Raw genomic sequence first — 21,204 nt, forward strand, 5'->3', positions numbered from 1 at the left:
TTCATAGTTCCCGTTGCTTTTGGTGTCTGCCCCCAGTGGCTAAGGTTGGTTCAGTGGGTTGTGTAGGTTTCCTGATGGATGGGACTGATGCTTGTGTTCTGGTGCATGAGGCTGGATATTGTCTTTCTGGTGGGCAGGACCCTGTCTGGTGGTGTGTTTTGGGGTGTCGGTGACCTTATTATGATTTTAGGCAACCTCTCTGCTAATGGGTGGGGTTGTGTTCCTGTGTTGCTAGTTGTTTGGCATAGAGTGTCCAGCACTGTATCTTGCTAGTTGTTGAGTGGAGCTGGGTCCTGGCGTTGAGATGGAGATCTCTGGGAGAGCTTTCACCATTTGATATTACGTAGAGCTGGGAGGTCTCTGGTGGACCAATGTCCTGAACTTGGCTCTCCCACCTCAGTGGCACAGGAATGACACCCAGCCCGAGTACCAAAACCCTGTCAGCCAAATGGCTCAGAAGAAAATGGAGAAAAAAAGAAAGTAAGAAAGAAAAAAATAAAATAAAGTTATTAAAATAAAATTTTTTAAAGTATTAAAAAAATAAAAAGCAATAAAAAAAGAAAGAAAGAAGAGAGCAACCAAACCAAAGAACAAATCCACCAATGATTACAAGTGCTAAAAACCATAGTAAAAAAAGAAAAAAGTAACAGACAGAACCCTAGGACAAATGGAAAAGCAAAGCTATACAGCCAAAATCACACAAAGAAGCATACACATACACAATCGCAAGGGAATTTTCGCAAGGGAAAAAGGAAAAAAAATACATCTTTTGGGAAGTCTGAGGTCTTCTGCCAGCGTTCAGTAGGTGTTCTGTAGGAGTTGTTCCACATGTAGATGTATTTCTGATGTATTTGTTCGGAGGAAGGTGATCTCCATGTCTTACTCCTCCGCTATCTTGAAGGCCTCTCCCTCCTCTTATTCTTTTTTTTTTTTTTTTCAGCCGCTCCGCGGCATGTGGGATCCTCCCAGGCCGGGGCGCGAACCCGGTTCCCCTGCATCGGCAGGCGGACGCGCAACCACTGCGCCACCAGGGAAGCCCCTCCTCTTATTCTTAAGTTGCATTTTATTCTCACACATTTGGCTTTACTTTATTTGGAAGTTATTAAGCCCTGGATTCCTAGGCTTGGTTTTAGAGGTGGCTTCACTTCTCACTTTACTTAACACTTAAATGTATATAAAATGTCTAACGTAAATAGAACTTAACTTCTAACCCCCTGCTGTATTGGACAATATTTAGATCACCAGCACCAATATTCATCGTAAAAAATTTTATCCTGCAATAAAAAGCTTCTCTACACCTTTCCTGAGCCCACAGATTCAATGAACAGTATATAAATGGAGAGTCATCGGTCTAGGAAGAACTGTACATGCAAGCTGGCATTCTCTTTGCCACTCAAAAAAAATGCCTCACAAAAGTCCAGTTTATTCCCAAATTAACGGACATGTTCATATCCTCTTCCTCCATTCCTGCTTAGCATCTTCTTTTGTGCCATTTAAAAATGTATGTATGGGGGCTTCCCTGGTGGCGCAGTGGTTGAGAATCCACCTGTCAATGCAGGGGAGACGGGTTCGTGCCCCAGTCCGGGAAGATCCCACATGCCGCGGAGCAGCTGGGCCCATGAGCCATGGCCACTGAGCCTGTGCGTCCGGAGCCTGTGCTCCGCAACGGGAGAGGCCACAGCAGTGAGAGGCCTGCGTACCACACACACAAAAAAAGTATGTATGCTTCATCAAACAGTTTGAGTCTTTTATTTTGAAAATTAATCTGATCATATTGCTAGTGAGACTTTTCTGAACCTCAGAAGCAGACACCCTATGTGCTATTCATTTTGCTAATCATTTTAATAGACTTCTAATAGCAGCCAAAATAAATAAATAAATGTTTTAAAAATAGAAACAATGCATAGACAGTAAACTTTTAAATATTTGATTCCATTGTCTTTACTTTCCAATTACAATCTATGTTCTGTTGAATTCCTCTCAGTAGAACTTTTAAAAACCCTTCTGAAATAGAGCAAAATACTCATATTCTTGTCCCCCACAAATGTGATTATTTAATATTGGTATTTTCTTTGTGCTTAGCATTTGGATAATGAAAATAAGATACAGGCTCTTATTTTCAGGGACTTTCAAAATTACTAGGGGCAGAAGCATCTGAGTGATGGGGGAACAGAAAGGGAAAAGAGCAATTACTTTGGAGTAGGTAAGGGGAATTTCATGGAATAGACGATAACCTGAGATGAAACAAAACGTAAGTGTCTATTGCCTAGATAGGCAAAGCACAAAATAATAAAGAGCCTAGATGCAGAGACGAACTTCATATTTGGTAGGCATTAAAGACAAGGTGAAAATCTGAGGAAAGCATGAATTAAGGAAACTGCACAGATACAACTTTAATTGGAAATAAATGGCCATGTTGTAGGTGGCACTGAGAGAAGAGCTATTGGTCATGTATTACATAACATGGAGTAATTGACACAGGGAAATATATTCAATATCCTGTGATAAACTATAACAGAAAAGAATATGAAAAAGAATATATATATGTATAACTGAATCAGTGTTGTACAGCATAAATTAACACAACGTTGTAAATCAACTATACTTTAATAAAATAAATTTTAAAAAATAAAATCATTTGGACTGCAAAAAATTAATATTTAATATTAATAGCTTTACTTCATAAAGCTAATGGCAAATATAAATGCAGTGTCTCAGGTAATGAAATCTATAAGTGGCATTTAAGATGAACTAGAAACAAGAATGGAATCTGCAAATCCCATTAGGAACAGAGTAATCCAAGCATATGAAAATACAGACTTCCTCTAGGTGATGATACTAGGAGTTAAGATGAGAGGATATCTAAATAGTATTCTTTTAAAAGGAAAAAAAAAGGAATTACAGAGTAATGAGTAGGAGAAGATAGCTAAGAGTGAAGAAACAAGAAACAGCAGAATCTGACAAAGTTTGGAATGTTGAAGATTCCTGATTTGGGCAATGATGATGCCAATTCCTCACATACTAAGTAAGGATGAATAAAGTAGAATATTCTGTGGGAATTGTCTAATATGTATGTAAGTGTGGTACTAAAGCCCAGTTATAATATAGCAACTAGTGGTGCCAATATGGAAGTCATAAGAATACAAATAAAAAGCTTAAGTGTTCAGAATGGAAGAATCTTTTGAATTAACTACTACGGGAACAAATATCCAGAAGATGGTAAACAACATCCATAGCCTGTGGCATCTCAGTGGGGGGGAAAGGCTCAGTGGAAAAGGAAGTGAGCAAATTAGGTACAAGTCAAGAATAGAAAAAAACTATATGGTTAGACAAGATAAAATAATAGGAACAATTAATTCACAGGAGAAGAAACCCAAATGGATAACAGATATTAAAAAGGGGAAAAAAACCCACAATACCACTTTACATCCATTAGATTGGCCACAAAATAAGAAATCTGGATAATGCCAAGTACTGGCATAGATGTGGTGAAATGGGCACACTTGTGTACAGCATGTATACTCCAATGATCAAGCAATATCATTCCTATATAAATATCCCCAAGGAATAATCTCACAGGCTCATAAGATGATCTGCATAAGAAATTCTTCATTTATTGAGGTATAATTTCTATACAGTGAAGTGCAGATGTTAAATGTAGAACTCATGAGTTTTTTCATATTATACCCCATGTAACCACCACCTAGATGAAAATATAAAATATTTTAATTATCTCAGCTAGTTTCCTTGTGGTCCTTCCCAGTCAATTACTGACCTCCAGAGGTGACCACCATTCTGACCATGATGATACCTTTGGAAGAAGAGTAATTTTTTATTCGAATATAGTTCAATTTACTATCAAATGAGGTAGAAAATGTTATTTTTTGTTTTTATTGTTCTCCAAAGGAACTTGTATGATACTGGTATTATTTCTTTAAACGACAGGAAGAATTCACCAATGGAGAGAGGTTTTAAATTCTAGGTTAAACTTCTTTAATAGATAAAAAGACTACTAAAATTTTTCTCTTTCTGTTTGTGACATTTCTTATAACTTGTGTTTTTCTAGGACTGTGTCCATTTCATCTCAGTTATCAAATTTGTTAGCATAAAGTTCATCATAATATTTTCTTAATATCCAGTGATACAATCCCCCCCTGGTCACCAGAACCAGGTGCTCCAGGGGTATCCTCTGTGTGGGCTGCATGTACTCACCTGTTGTGGTTGGGCCATGATTGCTGTGAGCATGCTGGAGGGTGGAATGGCCCTCTGGAGCAGGACCCACTGTGGGGGGGGCACTGGGGCCAGCTGAGGCTGCCCACTGGGTGGAGTGGGGTGGGTCCTTAGAGGAACACTGGGTGCATGGTGTTAGTGAGGCTAATGGAGAGTGGGAGAGTGACAGAAATGGTACCTGCCGGCACCAGGCCAGCTAGGTGGAAGGAGAGTAAAAAAATGCACTAGCACTTCTGTCCCTAGAGAAAGTTCCACTAGATCCCTGCCCCTCTGGCACATGCTCTAAAATTAGTCAGTGAATCTCATTCTCATATAACTTAGGCACTTTCAAGCTGCTGCCACTGCAATGGGGCTCAGAGAGAGTAAGTCTGTATGTGAGCCCTTCAAGAGTGGAGTCTTAGTTTCTGACAGCCCTCCAGCTTTCCCAGATGTAAGCCCCACTGGTTTTCAAAGCCAGATGTTGGGGGACTTGTCTTCCTAATGCAGGTATTCTGGGCTGGGGAGTGCAACGTGGGGCTTGGACCCCTCACTTTTCAAGGGGGACCTCTGCAGTTATGATACCTTCTTGCTTGTGGGTCATCACACTGGGTGTGTGTGTTCTGAATAGACTGTGTCTCTGCCCCTCCTACATCTCTCAATGTGGCCTTTTCTTTATATCCTTAGTTGTAGAAAATCTGTTCTGCTAGTCTTTATGTCATTCTCAGAGAGAGTTAGTTGTTCTCTGTGTAGCTGTAATTTAAGTGTGTTTGTGGGAGGAGATGAGCTCAGGATTTTCCTATTCTACCATCTTGATCTAAAGCAATAAATTTCTATCTGGGTGGTATTTCAGCTTCATCCCACAAGTTCTGATGTGTCATATCTTCATTATCATTCTGCTCAAAATATTTTCTAATTCCACTGTGGTTTTTTCTTTGACTTATGAGCTATGTGTATATATGCTGCTTACTTTCTAAACATTTGGATATGTTCTAATTGTCTCTCTGTTCAGAGTTCTGATTTATTTCAACAGTAGCTAGAGAACATATAATGAATGATTTCAATCCTTTGAAATTTGTTGCAATTAGCTTTATGTCCCAAAATAGGGTCTATTTTGGTCAGTGTGCCACATGCACTTGAAAAGAACGTGTAATCTACAGTTGTGGGATGTAGTGACCTATGTATGTCAGTTAGGTCATACTGGTTTATCGTGTTCAAATCCTCTACATCTTTACCAATTCTTCTGTCTGTAAACAGACAAAAATCAATTACTGAGATAGGTATGTCAAAATCTCCAACTATGATTGTGTATTTTATCTTTCCTTTCAGTATAATCCATATTTTCTTTATATATTTTGAGGCTGTGTTATTAAGTGCACAGAAATTTATATTTTTGTAATCCTGTTGAATTGAAATTTTATCAATTTCAGAGAAAGAGGGCACATTACTGAAGATACAACAGACACTAAAATGATAATACAGGAATATTATGAAACAACTGAATGTCAAATATTGACAACTTAGATAAAATGCACAAACTCCTTGAAAGAAAAATTATCAAAACAAGAAGAAATAGAAAATGTGAACATCCCTATATCTATTAAAGAAACTGAATTTGAAATTAAAGATAATCCCACAAAGAAAACTTCAGACCCAGATGAGTTCACTGGTAAATTTTATCATATATTTAAGGAAAAATTATAAAATTTAAAGCAATCTTATACAAAATCACCAGACAGAGGAGTGACCATTGAAAAATCCTAGCAAATATAGCAATTTTACACAAACTCTTCCAGAAGACAGAGCAGGCATGGAATTTCAACTCATTTTATGAGGTTAGCATTAACATGATACTGAAATCAAAGATGTTATAAGTGAAAAAAATCCCCCCAAACTAAAGATTAATATCTCTCAGAAACATAGAGATAAAAATCCTTACCAAATACTAGCAAATTGAATCAAGAAATACATGAAAGAAGATAATACATCATGATCAAGTAAGGTTTATCCTGGGAATGCAAGGTCAGTTTAACATCTGAAAATCAGTGAAATTCATCACATTACCAGAATAAAATGTTCATCTCAGTAAATGCAGAAAAGGCATTTGGAAAATCTCATATCCATTCGTGTTAAAAACTCTTCAAACTAGGAATAAAAATAAATTGCCACAAATTAATAAAGGGCATCTAAGGAAAACCACAGCTAATATACTTAATGCTGAAAGACGGAAAGCCTTTGCCTTCAGAATGGGAACAAGATAAAATAAAAATAAAGGGCATGCAAACTAAAAAGGAAATTATCAAAAGACATGATAATGGATAAAGAAAATTTTAAGGAACTTACAAAAAGACTCACTAGAATTAATGAGTGAATTTATTAGCAAGGTCTCAGAATACAGGGTAAATGTACAAGGATCAATTGTAAGAGTTCCACTTCTAGTATGGAGAAGTAACCTCCTAAACAAAAATTCTACAGACAGTAACTGTAAGCTCTAGAAAAACAAAACAAAACATGTATTGGTAGAGTGAATAAAAGCAAGCAGATTTTGGAGAGAAGTCAGAAGTTAAAGGAAGTCTGAACAGAGATCTGAGTTGCTATCCACCTTAGGTGAGACAGCATCTCCGATTTGAGTATAACCTGGTTAATTGCCTGCTATGAAAAAACACAGAACAGTGTAACAGAATATAGTGTTACTATAACATAACACTGATAATGTTCAAGATACAATCCAAAATTATTCAATAAATGATGACCTAGAAAAATGTTCTTATGGTCACTCTCCAGTGTCTTCAGTAGTTTTTAAAATATATTTTCCAGAATTAACAGTTTTGATCTGTTAGATGGGTTGGTCCAATAGAAACAATTCAGTCCTACTATGGCTCGTGTTAATTTTTGTATATGGTGTGAGGTTTGGGTCAAGGTTTTTTCCTTCCATTTGATACTAATATCCATTTGTTCAAGTGCAATTTGTTCAAAAGATATTCCTTTCTCCCACTGAATTGTATTTGCACCTTTCTCAAAACTCAGTTGTCCATATACATGTGGGTCTATTTTTGGACTCTCTTTTGTTCCATTTATATATCTGTTTGTCCTTACATCAATACTACACTGTCTGAATTACTGTAGCTTTATAGTAAATCTGAACATTAGGTAGTGTAAATCTTTCATACCTTTTCTTCTTTCTCAAGACTGTGTTGGCTATTCTAGGTCCTTTGTATATCCATATAAACTTTAAAATCTCCTTGTCAGTTTTTATCCCCTATAATTACAAATAATTGATTGAACAAGTAGAATATAATTCCATAAAGCAACAGATCTCAACAACACACAACTTTAAATCTATATATAGAGAGATTTTATATATATATATATATATACACACATATAATATTAGTACACAACACCCATCAACAGCTAAATATATTCTTTTCTCAGACCACGACAGAATTAAGTTAGACAACATAAAGGAAATAGACAAATTCCTTAAAGAATACAACTTACTACGTCTGACAAAAGATGAAACAGAAAATCTGAATAGCCCTATGTCTATTAAAGAAATTGAATTTGTTATTGAAACTTTCTCATCAAGAAAATTCCAAGCCCGATGGTTTCACTGGTGAATTCCATGAAACAGTAAAAAAAGAAGTAACAATCTTACACAAACTATTTCAGATAATAGAGAAGGGAAAACTTCACAACTCATTTTTTTTGTGGTCAGCATAACCCTAATACCGAAACCTGACAAAGATATTGCAAAAAAAGAGAAAACTACAAACCAATATCACTCATGAAAAATGCCAATATTTTTTTTAAATCAGTAAATAGAATCCAACAATGCATTGATATAATAAGGGTAATAAATCAAAATCAACTAGTATTTATCTCAAAAATTCAAGGTCAATTTAACATTTGAAAATCAATAAATAAATTCACATATTAACAAAATAAAAGTGATCATATGATCACTCTAATAAGATGAAGAAAAAGCACTTGACAAAATCCAACATGTAACCATGATAAGAGAAGACCTCTTCAGTAAGCTAGGATTAGAAAGAACTTACATAACCTGATAAAGGGCAGCTTCAAAACACCTACAGCTAACATCATACTTCATGGTACGAACTTTCTGCCCCAAATATCAGAACAAGGTAAGCATGCCCATGCTCAACACTTCTATTCAACATCGAACTGAAGGTGAAATAAGGAAAGGAAAAGAAATAAAAATCATGAGATTGGAAAGGAAGAAGTAAAAGTGCCCTTAAAGTGATGATGATTAATTACATGAAAAACCCCAAGGAACCTACAAGAAAACTAATAGGTGGTTTAGAAATGCCTCAGGATACAAAGTCAACGTACAGAAATAAATCACTAGCAATTTATACTAGCAATGAACAACCTGAAAATTAAAAAAATGCCATTTATAATAGTATCAAAAAACATTAAATACTTAGGGATAAATTTAATGGAGGATACATAAAACTTCTAAACAGAAAGCTATAAAACACTGCTGAAAGAAATCAAAGATCTAAATAGATGTAGAAAGTTGCCATATTCATGGATTAGAAGGCTCAATATTATTAAGATGTCAGTTCTCCTAAAATTGATCTACAGAATTAATACCAAAATCCCAGCAAGCTTTTTCAAAAAATTACAAACTGATTATAAAATTTATATGGAAATGCAAATGACCTAGAAGAGCCAAAGTAATTTTTTTAAAAAGCCAAGCTGGAGAACTTACCCTACCTGACTTCAAGACTCATTATAAAAGCTACAGTAATTAAGTATGGGTCTGGCAAAAGGACAGTGTATTAACTATATTTTCTTATTTTCTGTATTCTTGATGCTCTGGCATCTGATGCCTTGCTGATCCTGGAGAGACTGCCCCTTCGAGGGCTAGTTATTTCCTAGAGGCAGTAAATGACTTCCCTGTAACGATACCTTTCATATGCAAAACAACCAATCCAGAGCCCATATCCACCAATTATCTCCTTCATCACGATCTCACAGGTTGAGCCACTAGCCCCATGCCCAAATCACCTCAGGGCTGGGTACCAGGCAACTAAGGACAGTCCTGACACCCCAGAGCACACTGAAATTACTCAAACTAGCTAATTCTAAACCTCCCTAGCCTGATAACTCTGGCTCGCCCATTATTTCCATGAAAATCACAATAAAGTCTCTTGCCCACGCTTCCTCCTCACAACTTCTACCTCCTGATTGACCCTGATGCTCCCTGGTGTGACCCCTACATGGTGTGGCATGCCTCCTCCTCTTGAGAACTGTGAGTTACAAACTATTTTCAATGGCAGTTGTCTCTGGATCTGTTGACCTCACCATACCTAAATAATAATAAAACCTTCATTTTAAAACAGAAAGACATATAGATCAATTGAACAGAATAGAGAATCCACAAATATGTTCACATATATGAAATCAATTGATCTTAATAAATGTGCCTAGGAAATTCAGTGGGAAAAAAGCCTCTTCAACAAATGGTTCTAGAACAACTGAATATCGTATTGAAAAAAATGAACATCAATCCTTACATTAAACACACAAAATGGATCAAAGACCTAAACCGAAAAAGCTAAAATAATAAAACTTATAGAAGAAAATATGAGAAAATCTTTGTGACCTTGTAGTAGGCAAAGATTTCTTAAACAGATCACAAAAAATACTAAAAGTTTGAAAAGGATGATAAATTAGAGTCCATCAAAATTAAAACATTTGCCTTTTGATAGGCACCAGTAAGAAAATAAAATTGCAAGGCACAAACGGACTCACAGACTTAGAGAATGAACTTATGGTTACCAGTGGGTGGAAGGGTGGAGGGAGGGGATAGTTAGGGAGTTTGGGATTGACACGTATACACTGCTATATTTAAAAAGGATAACCAACAGGGACCTACTGTATAGCACAGGGAACTCTGCTCAATGTTATGTGGCAGCCTAGATGGAAGGGGAGGCTGGGGGAGAATGGATACATGTATATGTATGGCTGAGTCGCTTTGCTGTGCACCTGAAACTATCACAGCATTGTTAATCGTCTATACTCCAATATAAAATAAAAGTTAAAAAACTATTTTAAAAAATTGCAAGGCACAGATTGGAACAAAATATCGGTGATACATATATCTGGCTTAGGAGTTGTATCGAGCAAATATAAACAACTCTTAAAACTCAATAAAAAGAAGACAAACAACCCAATAAAAATTGGGAAAGATATTTGAAGAGACAACTCACAGAAAATGTACAAATGGTCAATAAGCACATGAAAAGATACTTAACATCATTACTCATCAGAGGAATGCAACTTAAAATCATAATGATATAACCATTACACATCCACTATAATAGCAAAGATTAAAGAGACTGATGATAGCAAGTGTTGGTGAGGATTTGGAGCAACAGAAATTCTCATGTATTGCTGTTAGGAATTTAAAATAATACAGCCACTTTGGAAGACAGTTTGGCAATTATAAGAAATTATAAGAAAGGTAAGCAAACACTGATTATATTATACCAGCAACTCCACTCCTGGGTATTTACCCAAGAGAAATGTAAACATATGTTCACACAAAGACATATCAGAATGTTCACTGCAGCTTTATTCTTAATAACCAAACAATGACCACCTGTCATCAACAGGTATAGAGATAAACAAATTACAGTATAGTCATACCATGGAATAGTATTCACTATTTAAAAGGAACAAACTAGTGATACACTCAATAACATGAATGAATTGCAAAATCATTATGCTGAACAAATAAAGTCAGACCCAAAAGGGTATATACAGTATGATTCCATTTATATGAAACCCTAATAAAGACAAATCTAATCTATAATAACAAAAAGCAGGCCAATGGTTGCCTGGGGCCGAAGTGGTGTTGAGTATTAACTTCAAGGGACATGAAGGTGCATTCTGTGTGACGGGATGTAATATGTCATGATTGGGGTGGTGGTTATATCAGTGTGTACCTTTGTCAAAACTCAGCAAACTGTACTCTTAAAATGGATACATTTTATGGTATGTAAATTATACATTAATAAAGCTGATTTTAAAAGAAAAAAATGCTAGGTGACAGTGATCATAAAGTCAGAAGATGGGAGAGACGCGTGAGATAGGGAAGGTGGAGAGAAGTGAGGAATCTAAAGGCAATACCTACAAAGAGAAAAGAAGGTGAGGCTGGTTGTAGATGACAGTTTATTAGTTTCTTAGAGTGAGAAGATGAAAATGAGATGAAGAAGAAGGTAAAAGGGCACCAGGGAGAACAGGAGTGAGGCAACCAACTCATCTTCAAAGATGGAAAATCCATTAAAACCTGAATGTATATAATAAGGATCTAAGACCCTGGGAATGGGGTTTCGGTATTAAAGCATAAAAATGTGATGGAAGGAGAGAATATCCAAGAAAACCAGATCCATACTGAGGAAGCCTGTCATATGATCGAGGCTATACATATTGCAGCAATTCTCCTGGAGGAAAGCCAAGCCAAGAAGACAGTTGATAACAGTAAGGGAAATAAAGGGAGAGAGCAATTTGGTACCAGAGAGGCCAATGTTACCTATTTTCAAGAAGTTTCTAAAGTTTTGTACCTTCAGTGGGAAGCAGCTGCATAGCACAGGGAGATCAGCTTGGTGCTTTGTGACCACCTAGAGGGGTGGGATAGGGAGGGTGGGAGGGAGGCAGATGCAAGAGGGAAGAGATATGGGGATACATGTATATGTACAGCTGATTCACTTTGTTGTAGAGCAGAAACTAACACACCATTGTAAAGCAATTATACTCCAATAAAGATGTAAAACAAACAAACAAAAAAGAAGGGTAGCAATCATAGCCTTTTAAAAGTATCAGCCTCAAGTATTTCCATGTCTCCCTTCTGCCCGGATCACACTCGCTCACCTGAGCAGCTCTGATGTGTGGTTTCCTCCTCCAACGTCCAAGGCTCCTCTCCTTGCTCCAACTTGAAGATGACCTCTGGCTTGGGAATTTCACACCCTGTTAACAGGAAATGATAGAAAATGGGGTCCAGCTAATTGCTTTCCATTTGTTCTTTGGAAAAGTGACCACATTTCATTGGGAAAAGAGTAATAAGCGCAAAGGTGCAAAGGGACTGGAGAATCTCAGACCAATCAAGGATGACACCATCACACACTTCAGATGCCTCAGAGCACTCAGCAGCTGAGGATGGAAGCAGTCTCTCTGAGGTTCTGTGTTAGTTCCCTAGGGCTGCTCTAACAAAGTACTGAAAACTGGGTGGCTTAAAACAATAGGTAGGTATTGTCTCATATTTCTGGAGGCTAGAAATCTGAAGTCAAGGTGTTAGCAGGGTCATGTTCTCTCTGGCAGATATAGGGGAGAATCCTTCCTTGCATCTTCTAGCACTTGTGCTTGCCAAAAATCTTTAGCATTCCTTGGCTTGTAAAAGCATTTTAATTCAGTCCCATGGCTGTCTTCTCCCTGTGCGTCTCTTCTCATTGTCTTCCCTCTATGTGCGCCTATTTCGGTGCCCAAATTTCCCTTTTTTGTAAGGATACCACTCAGTTAGGGCCCACACCAATGACCTCATCTTAAATTGATCCCCTCTGTAGAGATTACTACTTGCAAATAAGGGCACATTCTGAGGTACTGGGGGCTAAGATTTCAACATATCTTTTTTTTGAGGGGACACAATTCAACCCATAAGAGCCGGCCCTCTGATGTCCCAAAATTCATGTCCTTCCCATGTGCAAAATACACTAACTCCATCCCAGTATCCCCCAAAGTCTTAATCATCCCAGCATCAGCTCTTACGTCTAAAATCTCATCTAAACAGCAACTCAAAGTCTCAAATCACATCATCTAAATCATCCAAATCTTACAGGTGAGACTTGAGTATGAGTCATTCTGGGACAACATTCCTCTCCATGCAAACCTGTGGAAACAGATGAGTTATCTGCTTCCAAAATACAGTGGTGGGACAGGCAGAGAATAGATACTCCCATTCCAAAAGGGAGAAATTAGAATTTAAAAAGGGAAGGGGGATCTCAAGCAAGTCTGAAACCTAGCAGGGCAAATTCCATTAGATTTTAAGGCTTCACAATAATTCTCATTGGTACAACACTCTGTCCTCCAAGCCCAACAGGGTGGTAGCCCCACCCACTCAGCCCCGGGCCAGGAGTGGCACCACTTACTATTACCACTAGTGACCCATTAGCAAAAATTTTGCTTCCTGTACCCACAACCTTATGCTCTGCTATTCTACACGTTTTAGTTCCAAAGGGAGGAACACTTCCACCGAGGGACACAACAATGATTCCATTGAACTGGAAGTTAAGCCTGCCACCTGGACATCTTGGTCTCTTCATGCCTCTGAATCAACAGGCAAAGAAGGGAGTTACTGTGCTGGCTGCGGTGGTTGATCTTGACTACCAAGGGGAAATTGGAGTGCTATATCATGATGGAGGTAAAGAAGAGTATGTCTAGAATACAGGAGACCCCATAAGGCATACTATCATGCCCTGTGATTAAAGTCAATGGAAAACTACAACAATTCAACTCAGGCAGCACTACTAATGCGCCAGACCTTTCAGGAATAAAGTTTTGGGTCATCCCACTTGGTAAAAAACCACAACCAGCTGAGGTGCTTGCTGAGAGCAAAGGGAACAAAGAACGGGTAGTGGAAAAAGGAATTCTGCTTCAGGACTGCGACATAAGAAATCTGCCTAGTTTGCAGTCCGTGGCCTGCCCTGTGGATTTCAGACTCAAAAGTTCGACCTCAACTCGTACCTGAATTTCCAGACTGCTGGCCTGCCCTTCAGACTTGCCAGTCCCCACAACTGGGTGAGCTGGTTCCTTAAAATAAAATAAATCTCTCCCCCATACTCTGTATTTATGTACACACGTGAGCATGCATGTATGTGTATACTCTCTATATGTATATACCCATATCCTATTGGTTCTATTTCTCTGCAGAACCATAATACAGAGTTTGGTACTGAGAGTGGCTCTAGAGGAACAGCATCTCAAGGATGAGTTTTCTGAATTAGTTATGGGATTTCTGGAATTGGTTCCTTATTCTGATTAGATTCAAAAGCACTAATGACTCTATTTCAGTAGTAAGGAGGGCACTAATAGTCCCTGGTGTGACTTGGCAATAGAGATATGCAAAATATCAACACTGGATACTCCTAATCAAATACTTTTAAGAAGTGAGGTTCTGGATAACCTTGTATTTGATACCTTGGAAATTTTTGTCAAACTTCCAAGTATAATAAGATTGCCTGGTTGCTCCTAATTGTGCTGGATGAAGTGGGGAAAGCAAAGGATGAGCTCAGGGATTTGATTTTTCAGATCATGCATCACATAAATGACCTGAAAATTTCTCTGTCTGTCCTGAAAGTAACCCTTAGCTCCTGTAGCTGCAGAGCTGAGATGGCTGAAAACCAAACCCAGAGTCTCATCGTGTGAGTGGCTAAATTACAACACAAATTGTATTCCCAACCTCACAGAGTGTCTGCTGTTAAAGGAGAGCATTGATGAGGAAGGAACGGGATCCTGAAAACTGGAATGGAGACATATGAGGACACTGAACTTCTAAATTCAGATGAGTCTTTGCCAATAGAAGCATCCCTTTTACCCTCAACTGAGAAGTTTAACCCTCCTCTGCCAGAGGAGCCTGCAGTGGGCTCCCCTGAGGGACTTGCCTTGTAAGGTACTGCTGGTTCCCCTCAGGACCTATTCCTACCACCCTTCTTTGCTTCCAGACCTATAACTAGACTTAAGTCTCATCAAGGCCCAAGGGTGAGGTACAGAGTGTGACCCATGAGGAGGTGTGAGATACTCCAAAAGAACTGCATGATTTGTCCCATCTATACAGACAGAAATCTGGGGAATATGTGTGGAAATCGATATTAAGGGTGTGGGATAACGGAAATAACATAAAGTTGGATCAGGCCAAAATTATTGATATGTGTACACTAAGCAGATTCTGAATGTAATGTTGCCACTTGAGGGGTTAGGAAGGGCTGAAACAGTGTATTTGGCTGGTTGGTTGAAACATGGACCAAAACATGGCCCACACTAAATGCAGCTGAAATGCCAGGACTACTTTGGTGTACTACAGAGGAAGGCAACCAAAGGCTTAGGGAGATTGGAATGTTAGAGTGGATTTATCGTGGAAGGTCTGCTCACTCACACTGGGAGGGTCCAGAGACACACCTGTCATGATGACTGTGACTAATAAATTTGTGAAGGGGTCCCGGGTAATCTGTGATTGCTCTTTGCTGTAGGTCAGAAATTTCAGTGGGAACTTCTGCCAGTGAACTGGGAAACCTAAATGCAATGGGAGTAACTGGATCCTGGGGTGGCAGGGGCCAAACGGAGGCATTGAGTTGTCAAATGCAAGGTGGATGCAGTTACCACAGGGTCAAAGCAGTAATCAGGAAAGTCCGATTCACACATAAGAGTAGAATTTTTTATAATACTGTTTTAATTCATTCTCCTACTCATTAGACTTCAGACATCTTTCAAAACAAACCTTTATCTTAGTGTTCCATTACTTAAGAGATAACCTTCTTTCAAGGCAGCAGAGTTAGGACAGTCTAAGAAAAGCAGGACAAAAACAGTATATGAACATTTAGCAAAGAACAGTTTTCAGATATTTATGAAACTATGCTACATACTCATATATTTATGTGTTATATGTCTATACCTCTTTATCCTTCTCTCTAACACTATATGAGAATAGGCGGAATAGCATTAAATATAACACCTGTTACAGAGTGGCTCATCTGCTCACAGACAGACATATCAACAAATTAAGAGCAAGGAAAGGGGAAATAAAAGAATACTGAGTATTCATTATGTACCAGACACTGCCCTAGGCACTTTAGATAAATTCATTCATTTCATCTTCAAAATAAGTCTCCTCTTAGTCCCTTTAGATAAGGAAACTGAGGCTCAGAGAGGTAAAATTCCAAAATCACATAGCTAGTAAGAGGCTTAGTTATTCATTCAACAAGTGGCCGGGTGGAGATTTAAACTTCTTTCTCATATACCATACTACTGTCAAATAGGAAAAAATGCATACCTGTCTTTAATATACATTAGAAATAAACCAAACTTTCTGTGCTGCAAAAACAACAACAACAAAAAAAACAGTCCAATTCACAGAGATCTATGGGGTTGGCTAGTTGATCCTGACATCCCTAGAAAAGAAATAGGTGGGCAATCTACTAAATTCTTACTTGATCTGTATAAGGAGAAGAGTCCTAGGTCAAGTGAACAGAAGTCTAACTTGAAACATCAAAACACAGAGTCCTGGCTCCTCAATCAATTCTCAGACTTGAGCCAGTTTATATACCCGGAATGAACACTTTTGAATGAAGGGGAAGCTGGGTCCCTGAAGGAAGGAACCCATGACACTGCCAAAAATTTATACTACTAACCTTTCTCCCAACCTTCCCTAAAGGGACCTAGAGCCCTTTACAGGGTACCTGTGCGTTGGGGAAAAAAACAATGAGGCTTACCAGATATCACTGGACCCTGGCACTGAACTGATACTAATTCCAAAAGACCCAAAACATCACTGTGGCCCACCAGACCACGTAGGGGCCTTCACTTATAAAAGTGAAGTGATCAATGGAGTTTTCGCTCAGGTCCATCATACACAGTGGGCTCAGTGGATCCCCAAACCCAACTTGTGGTTATTTCTCTGGTCCAGGAATGCATAACTGGAATACACATACTCAGCAACAGGCAGTATCCCCATATTGGTTTCCTGACCTATGGAGTGAGGCATTTTATGGTGGGAAATGCCAAGTGGAAGCCACTAGAACTGCCTCTACCTCAGAAAATGGTAAACCAAAAGCAGTACCGCATTCCTGAAGGACTGCACTGATTACTGCCATCATCAAGGACCTGAAGGATGCAGGGTGGTGGTTTCACTACATCCCTATTCACCGTGCCTATTTGGCCTGTGCAGCAGACAGTGGACTATCATAAACTCAACCTGGTAGTGACTCCAACAGCAGCTTCTGTACCAGATACGGTTTTGTTGCTTGAGCAAATGAACGTACTCCTTGATACCGGGTATGTAGCTATTTATCTGGCAAATGCTTCAAGACCAGCAGAAGCAGTTTTCTCTCCGTTAGCAAGGCCAGCTATACACCTTCACTGTCCTACCTCAGAGGCAGATCAACTCTCCAGTCCTATGTCATAATTTAGTCTGCAGGGATCTTGATCAACTTTCCATTCCACAGGACATCACATTGATCCATTACATGGATGATACTATGCTCATTAGACCTAGTGAACAAGGAGGAGCAACTACTCTAGACTTAATGGATAAGACATTTGTGTGTCAGAAAGTGGGAAATAAATCTGACAAAAAAATTTAGGGGCCTTCTATCGCAGTGAAATTTCTAGGGGTCCAGTGGTGTGGGGCATGTTGAGATATCCCTTCTAAGGTCTTGAAGAGTAAGTTTTTGTGTCTGGCTCTCCCATAAACAAAAGGAGGGACAACACCTGCTTCCCAGTGCTGCTCATAAGGGGCCCAAGTCCTTATGATGGAGGCCCAGCCTGTGGATGGTGTGAGGCCAGGAGCCGCCCTTGGAGCACTGAGACTGGGTCCTCCCAGAGTCGTGTTGCTTGAGAATGTGCCCAAGGTGGGCGGTAAACTCCGTCTAAGGCTAAATACTGGCTCAAAATTGATAGTCAACAAGTACCATAAGGGACAGTTGAAGAGAGAGTTCAAGAGAGCATGTTAAGAGGTGTGACCTCAGATCAGATGTGGCGACCTCACACCTGGGTGGTGGCCCTGTCCTCTTAGCTCTGGAAACAATTAGGTGGCTCACCTTCTGGAAACAAAGAGGTGACAGCCAGTCACCCTGCATCTTCCCAGTCTGTGCCCTCTGGGCCTGTGATGGCAGTGACAGCCCTGCTGGCTTCTGAACCATTTTAGGGGTCATTCATCCCTTTTCTTGAAGGGTGTTCACAGCCAAATAGCTTTACTGGACTGTTTCCTGTCTGTAGAATCCCAGAACCCCAGCCTTCCTTCCTTTTTCCCTGCCTCTGTTCTCTTCAGCCCAAGCTGGCAGCGTTTCTCCTAAGATAGTTGATTGGATCCACAAATCATATACCTAATCTTTTTAGCAACTGGTTGTCCAGCCACACCCTTGGTGCTCTTTCCAGAGTACACCTTCTTATATTTTGCATTATGGATAGGCTGAGAATTTTCCAAATCTTCATATTCTAGCTCCTTTTTACTAATAATTCCTTCTGCAATTTCTCTCTTTCCTCTAGCACTTTACTGTAAGTATGAAGCAGAAACAAAGCCTTGCCTTTAACACTTTGCTGAGAAATCTCCTCAGCTAAATATCCAAATTCATCACACACGATTTCTGTTTTCCACCCAAGAGAACACAATTCAGCCAAATTCTCTGCCACTTTATAATAAGAATCACCTTTCCACCAGTTTCCAATTATATGTTCCTCACTTCCATCTGAGACCTCACCAAAAACACCTTTAACACTCCTATTTCTACCAACAGTTTCTCTGAGGCAATCTAGATGTTTTCTATCAAGCACCTGAAAATCTTTCCAGCCTCTACCCATTGCCCAATTCCAAAGCCACCTCCATCGTTTTTGTAGGTATTTGTTACGGCAGCACCCCACTTCCCAGTACAGAAAGCTGTGCTAGTTTCCTAGGACTGTTGTAACAAAGTACCACGAACTGGGTGGCTCAGAACAACAGAAATTTACTGTCTTGAAGTTCTGGAGGCCAGAAGTCTAAAATCAAGGTGTAAGCCAGGCCATGCTCTTTTTGAAGGTGCTAGGGAGGGAACTGTTCCATGCCTCACTCCTGGCTTCTCGTGGCCTCAGGCATTTCTTGTCCTATAGATGCATCGCTCCAGTCACATGGTCATCTTTTCCTTGTATGTCTTCACATTGCCTTCCCTCTGTGTTTCTGTGTCTCTGTGTCTAGATGTCCCTTTTTTATAGGGATGCCAGTCATATTGGATTAGGGCCCATCTAATTACCCTATTTTTGCTTGATTACTTCTGGAAAAACCCTATTTCTAAATAAGGTCACATTCAGAAGTAGTGGGGGTTAGGACTTCAACATATTTTCTTTGCGGGGGGGGGGGGCACAATTTTACCCATAACAAGGTCCTTGTAGGTTCACAGAGTGGTTCTGCTTACCCAGGGAGAGGAGGTGGCTATAGTTCTCCAGCATCACGTCCTGGTATAGGCGCCTCTGAGCAGAATCCAGCTGCTCCCACTCCTCCCTGCTGAAGTTCACAGTCACGTCCTCAAAGGACACTGACACCTGTAACAACACAATCCTGTTCAGGGTGACATGGTCAGCATGGGGGGATAGGGAAGAGATAGATCGAAAATTGTTTTTAGTAATTTTTACCATAATATCCCATAGGGTATGCCTATTAAATACCTACTTATACATAATGTACAGAATACAAATATCTAATTGGAAATCTCTGCTATTCATTGTGTGCAACACTCAGTCTTTCAGTTTTAAAAATAATATTTCTGTACAGGATTTGAACCTGATCCTATTTTGTTGCTCATTTTAATGGGAATTTGTGTTTTATAGCTTTTAGAAGGAAGCATGTACATTTTTTTCCCACTTACATAGCTCCCTCTACTGCTGCTTTCATTTAGTCTTCAAAAATATAGCCACTTTCTCTTAAAGCCTTTTTTTTTTGGCCAATTTTAATTTAATTCCATAGTGGTCAGAAAATATACTCCGAATGATTTCAACCTATGTTCTATCCAGAAGAACGTTTCATGTGTCCCTGGAAAGGAATGCATATTCAGCTATTGGTGGGTGCAGTTATAATATATAAATCAACTTGACTGAGTGTTGTTGAAATTTTATATCACTTTACTCATTTGTCTTCTACTTGTTCAGCCAATTATTTGTCAACTTTTTGGTAAAAATTGACAGGGAGATGTTAAAAGTTTATATGGCTATGCAAAGGAACTAGAATACATAAAGCAAGGATTAGCATGGAGGATTTATACTATGTAATGTTAAGACTTACTTTAAAGCTACAATAATCAGACAGTGTGGTATTGATCTAAGTACAGACACATATATCAATGGAACAGAATAGAGAATCCAGAAACAGATCTTCACACATATGGACAACTGGTTTTTGACAAAGGTGCCAAAGTGATTCAATAGGGGAAAGGAAAAGTCTTTTTTAAAAATTTTGCTGGAAAAAATGGATATGAGTTTTGGAGGAAAAAAACAAACCCTGACCCACATCTCACACCATATACAAAAATTAACTTTAGTGTTCTCACCACACACACACACACACACACACACACACACGCTCAAACGAAGCAACTCTGTGAGGTGATGAATGTATTAAGTAACTCGACTGTGGTATAAAAACAAATATATAGATCAACAGAACAGAACAGAAAGCCCAGAAATCAACCCACACATATATGGTCAATTAACTTATGAAAAAGGAGCCAAGAATATAAAATGGGGAAAGGACAGTCTCTTCAATATATGGTGTTGGGAAAACTGGACAGCCACATGCAAAAGAATGAAACTGGAGCACTATCTTACACTACATGCAAAAATTAACTCAAAATGGATTAAAGACTAGAACATAAGATCAGAAATCATACAACTCCTAGATGAAAACATAGGTGGTAAGCTCCTTGACATAAGACTTGGAGATGAATTTTTGGATTTGACACCAAAAGCAAAGGCAACAAAAAACAAAAATAAACAAGTGGGAATATGCCAAAGTCAAAATCTTATGCACAGCAAATGAAACCTTCAACAAAATGACACAGCAGCCTACTGAATGGGAAAAAATATTTGCAAATCATATATCTGATAAGGGGTTAATATCCAAAATATATAAAGACTGCATACAACTCAACAGCAAAAAACCCAAAAAAATCTGATTAAAAAACGGGCAGAGGATCTGAATAGACATTTCTCCAAAGAGATATACAGATGGCCAAC

General features: G+C 38.9%; 1 protein-coding gene across 2 annotated transcripts in view; it reads right to left on the reverse strand.

The window, feature by feature from the left end:
* ZNF81 (zinc finger protein 81) overlaps positions 1–21,204 on the reverse strand; it is an 81,819-nt gene that overhangs the window by 9,209 nt on the left and 51,406 nt on the right. For both annotated transcript variants that reach the window (XM_024116887.2, XM_055081658.1), the window contains exons 3-4: positions 19,392–19,518; positions 12,112–12,207 (exon numbers count right to left, since the gene is read on the reverse strand). In XM_024116887.2, coding sequence (XP_023972655.1) covers positions 12,112–12,207; positions 19,392–19,518 — 223 coding nt within the window. The remainder of the gene's footprint in view (positions 1–12,111; positions 12,208–19,391; positions 19,519–21,204) is intronic.

The sequence above is a fragment of the Physeter macrocephalus genome, chromosome 21 (assembly GCF_002837175.3).
Source record: "Physeter macrocephalus isolate SW-GA chromosome 21, ASM283717v5, whole genome shotgun sequence".
NCBI lineage: Eukaryota > Metazoa > Chordata > Mammalia > Artiodactyla > Physeteridae > Physeter > Physeter macrocephalus.